Raw genomic sequence first — 4,164 nt, 5'->3', positions numbered from 1 at the left:
TTGTTAATGCAGTTATCAAATGGCGACCATATTTAATGGGTCGACATTTTAAGATCTACACAGACCATCGTAGTCTGAAGTATCTCTTAGAACAAAGAATTTCTTCAATTGAGCAGCAAAAATGGTTGTCCAAACTTCTTGGTTATGATTACGAGATCATTTATAGATCAGGTGCAACAAATATAACGGCTGATGCATTATCTCGTATTAATGATTCGCAACTTATGGCAATTACTTCTCCAATATTTTCTGGCATTACTAACATTATTGCAGAATGTCATAATGGCATTGAGTTCAATGATATTATTACTAAGTTACGTGCTCAACCAGATTGTAATCCTTCATGGTCTTACATAGATAATGTTCTACGTTACAAGAACAAAATTGCAGTAGTATCTACTTCTTTATGATGCAATAAGCTTCTCGATGAGTTTCATTCATCTCCAACAGGAGGAGATTCTGGTTATTACGCACTTACAAGCGTCTTCAGCAGAATTTTTATTGTCCGGGGATGAAACAAGCAGTTAAGCACTATATTGCTTGTTGGGATACTTGTTAACGAAACAAAGCTAAATCCATAGCTCCTCCAGGATTACTACAGCCTTTATCTATACCTACTGATGTGTGGATCGGTATATCTATGGATTTTGTGGATGGGTTTCCTGCATCCAATCGAAAGACAAGTATATTGGTGGTGGTTGATCGTCTGACAAAGTACGCACATTTGTGGCTCTTTCTCATCCTTATCCAGCTGATACTGTGGCTGAGATTTTAATACGAGAAATAGTACGTTTACATGGAATGCCTAAGAGCATCACTAGTAATCGTGACCCAATTTTTATGAGCAATTTCTAGGAGGCATTTTTTTCTTTACAACACGCTCAGCTTTGTCGCAGCTCTGCCTATCATCCTCAATCTGATGGACAAACAGAAGTTATCAACAGAACCTTGTAATGTTATTTACGTTGCTTCGCTGGAATTCAACAAAAAGATTGGGTTAAGTGGCTACCATGGGCAGAATGGTGGTATAACACTAGCTATACGACATCCATTAAAATGAGCCCTTATCAAGCTCTTTACAGTAAGACTCCTCCAATAATTTCTATATATCTGCCAGGCTCAACTACTGTCCATGTTGTTGATGTAGTTTTACAAGCCAGAGATCATATTTTAAAGATTCTTAAATCAAATTTACATGATGCGCAAGCCATAATGAAGGCTTATGCTGATGCGCATAGCACTGAACGCAGTTTTTCAGTCAATGATTGGGTTTTCTTGAGATTATACCCTTATCGTCAAACTACTGCAGCTACTTCTTCATTCTCTAAGTTGTCACCTAAGTTCTACGGACCATTTAAGGTCATTGATAAAATTGGGATTGTTGCTTATCGCTTGGAGTTACCAGTTACAAGTCGAATTCATCCTATGTTTCACGTCTCACAGTTGAAATTGAAACTGGGATCATCTGAGATTCTTAATACTGACTTACATGTGACAGTCGACTATGAAAAATGGGAATCTGATACTATCTTAGACTGTAAAATGTTTAAGAAGGGGATTGTTGCTGGAACAAAGTGGCTGATCAAGTGGAAGGATCATACATCTGAAGAAGCGACATGGGAGGATGCGGGTGAAATACTGATTCGTTTTCCAGATTTTCAGTCTTGAGGACAAGTCATTTTTTAGGCGGGGTGGAATGTTGTGATACCAACACCTCTGCACGCTTATTTCCTTAAATATGCTTTCCTTATTTAGTTTGTTCTTCACTAAGTAATTATAGTTATTGTTAGAAGTCGGCTTTATGCCTTAGTATTCTTTCTTAGGAATTTACAACACCTATATATATCTGAGTTATGTAAACATTCAAACCAAGCAATACAATTATCTTCTTAATCTTTTGCGCCTGACTTCTTCTTTTCTCTTCTAAATCCTCTTATTCTCTTGTTTTCTCATCTTCTTCTACTATTTTATTATTCAAATTCTAAGTTCAACCCTTTTTAAAGTATATGATCATAACATCGAGGCGAAACCGAGCCACACCAGATCAAAAATCCTAAATGACGGGACGAGGCGGAGTCACATCAAATAAAAAATGCATCGCAACAAAACAGAGCGAAGCCCCGCGACATCAAATAAAAAATGCACGACGGGGTGAGGGGAAGCTACATCAAACCAAACCAAAAATATGGTTAAAAAAATGATGGTAGATGGTTCTCGGGTCCACCCGGGTCACACCAAATCAAATCGGGACGGGACAGGACGGGACGGGGAGGGGCGGGGCTTTACCAAATCGGGACGGGACGGGGCGAGGCGAGACGAAGCCGAAGCTGAGCCACACGTAATCAAAAATGTATCGTGATGGGGTGGGAAGAAACCCCACGACAACTAATAAAAAATATGGCTAAAAGAACAAAAATGCCCGAGCGTAGCACGACCACAACATCTAGTATTGTATAAAAATCACAATCACTTTTACTAAATCAAAATTGCTTACTATTCCCGTATTGTTGTTCGGATTTATTCTTCTTCTCCTGAGAGATTTCATTGTAACTGAAAGAATAATTATGATTTGAAGAATTAGATCCATCATGCATCAAGTCCATTGATTTACTCATCAATTTGAAAAGAACAAAAGAAAAAATCTTCTTGTAATAAAGAATCATACATGCAATAAAGCTCATCCTTAAAGATAATAGAAAGATGTTGAATCACTAAAAAGGAAAGAAAGAAAACGCAGATCATGTTTTATTCCCCTGTGATGTACGTTTAAGAGAGAGAAGAGAACGTTTTCTTCTCCAATGAAAATTGGACGAGAAAGAAAAGGGTGGAAGTAGAAGTATTAATATTTATTTTCAAATCCTTACATTCTTAACATATACGTATACTGACCACTATCACCGTGTTTTTTTTAGGCAAAAGAAATGCATTAAACTTAAATGGTTACTCTCGCAGAGGTGCTAGTTACAGATTGGTTTATTAGAATTGAAATTTGAGTCGATGCATAATAGCTTAAACAGATTGGCATTGATTGTTATTGATGTGTATGTTATGCTCTTTCATGTTCTTCCTTCTTTCGCCAGGGCGTCCGCAACTTCATTGCCAGTTCTTTTTGTGAGAGAAATTTTGAAATTTGAGAAGTCTTTTGCCAGTTCCTTGATTTCTTCCAATATGTTTTTACATTTCCAGTCAATCTTCAAATTGGTCCCCTCCACGTTGTCTCTGATTTCTTGATTATCTCCTTCAAGTATTATCCTTTCCACCCCATTCCGGAGTGCCCATTGAACTGCTTCTTTTGCTGCCAAGCTTTCCGCCATCAGTGCCGATGCAGCCACCGTTGATATAGTCGTTGTTGTCCCAAGAGCTCCTCTGTGGTCGCGGTCTACGAAATCCGGGCCTGTTGTAGTTTCCCCCTCTTTGAATGATGCATCATAGTTGATTTTGGTTGTTCCTTCTGGTGGTGGTGTCCATGGTTGTTTTTCCTTTCTTCTTACTTCCCTTTCTGTGCTCTTAGTTGGTTGGTTGATACTATCCCTGTGCAAAGTAATTTCATTCTCAATATAGACAGTATCACCGGTGTTTGTTTTACCATATCATATCTAGCTTTCCATATATTTCAAGTTATAATGCCACACACTGCCACCCAATCTATCATGTCTTCTTCCCAATCTGTAGGGTTAGTAAACCAAGTTTTGATCAAGTCGAGAAGGCTTTGGTCATTACTTATTCTATAAGCTCTACTTAGCCCAAACCAGACCGCCCTAGCATAAGGGCATTCCATTAGTAAGTGTTCTGTTGTTTCCCTAACCGACTCACACATATGATACATAACCATTTCTATTCATATTCAAGTGGACAGAATATCACGGACTGGAAGACAGTTGGTAATGCATCTCCATAGAAACAACTTGATTTTAGGAGTGGTTTGAATACTCCAAATTTTACTTAGGGGGTCAAAGACATTCAAATTATCTCCTACATCCTCCAGGTGATCGTAGGCATATTTTACTGAGCATAATCCATTTTTGGTCAGTTTCCAATTATAGAAATCCTTTCCTTTTGTTAGAGCACTGCTCGGTCGAACTCGCAAGCTTTGTTGTCTCAAGCTTGCTTGTCAAGTTTACTTGCCAAAACTATATGTCTTGATTTCTAGTTTACTTATAGTTA

The 4,164-nt window shown here is 38.1% G+C and overlaps 1 protein-coding gene across 1 annotated transcript; it reads right to left on the bottom strand.

The window, feature by feature from the left end:
- Nucleotides 1–3,056: 3,056 nt before the first annotated feature.
- LOC113360431 lies at nt 3,057–3,832 on the bottom strand. The gene is made up of 2 exons (XM_026603939.1): nt 3,633–3,832; nt 3,057–3,531 (listed from the first exon to the last, which is right to left on the bottom strand). Exons 1-2 carry the CDS (start codon nt 3,830–3,832, stop codon nt 3,057–3,059), a joined length of 675 nt encoding a protein of 224 aa, XP_026459724.1.
- Nucleotides 3,833–4,164: the final 332 nt, after the last annotated feature.

Source organism: Papaver somniferum, chromosome 3 (genome assembly GCF_003573695.1).
Source record: "Papaver somniferum cultivar HN1 chromosome 3, ASM357369v1, whole genome shotgun sequence".
NCBI lineage: Eukaryota > Viridiplantae > Streptophyta > Magnoliopsida > Ranunculales > Papaveraceae > Papaver > Papaver somniferum.
Note: the sequence above shows the minus strand (reverse complement) of the source record. Positions and strands in the feature narration are given on the sequence as shown.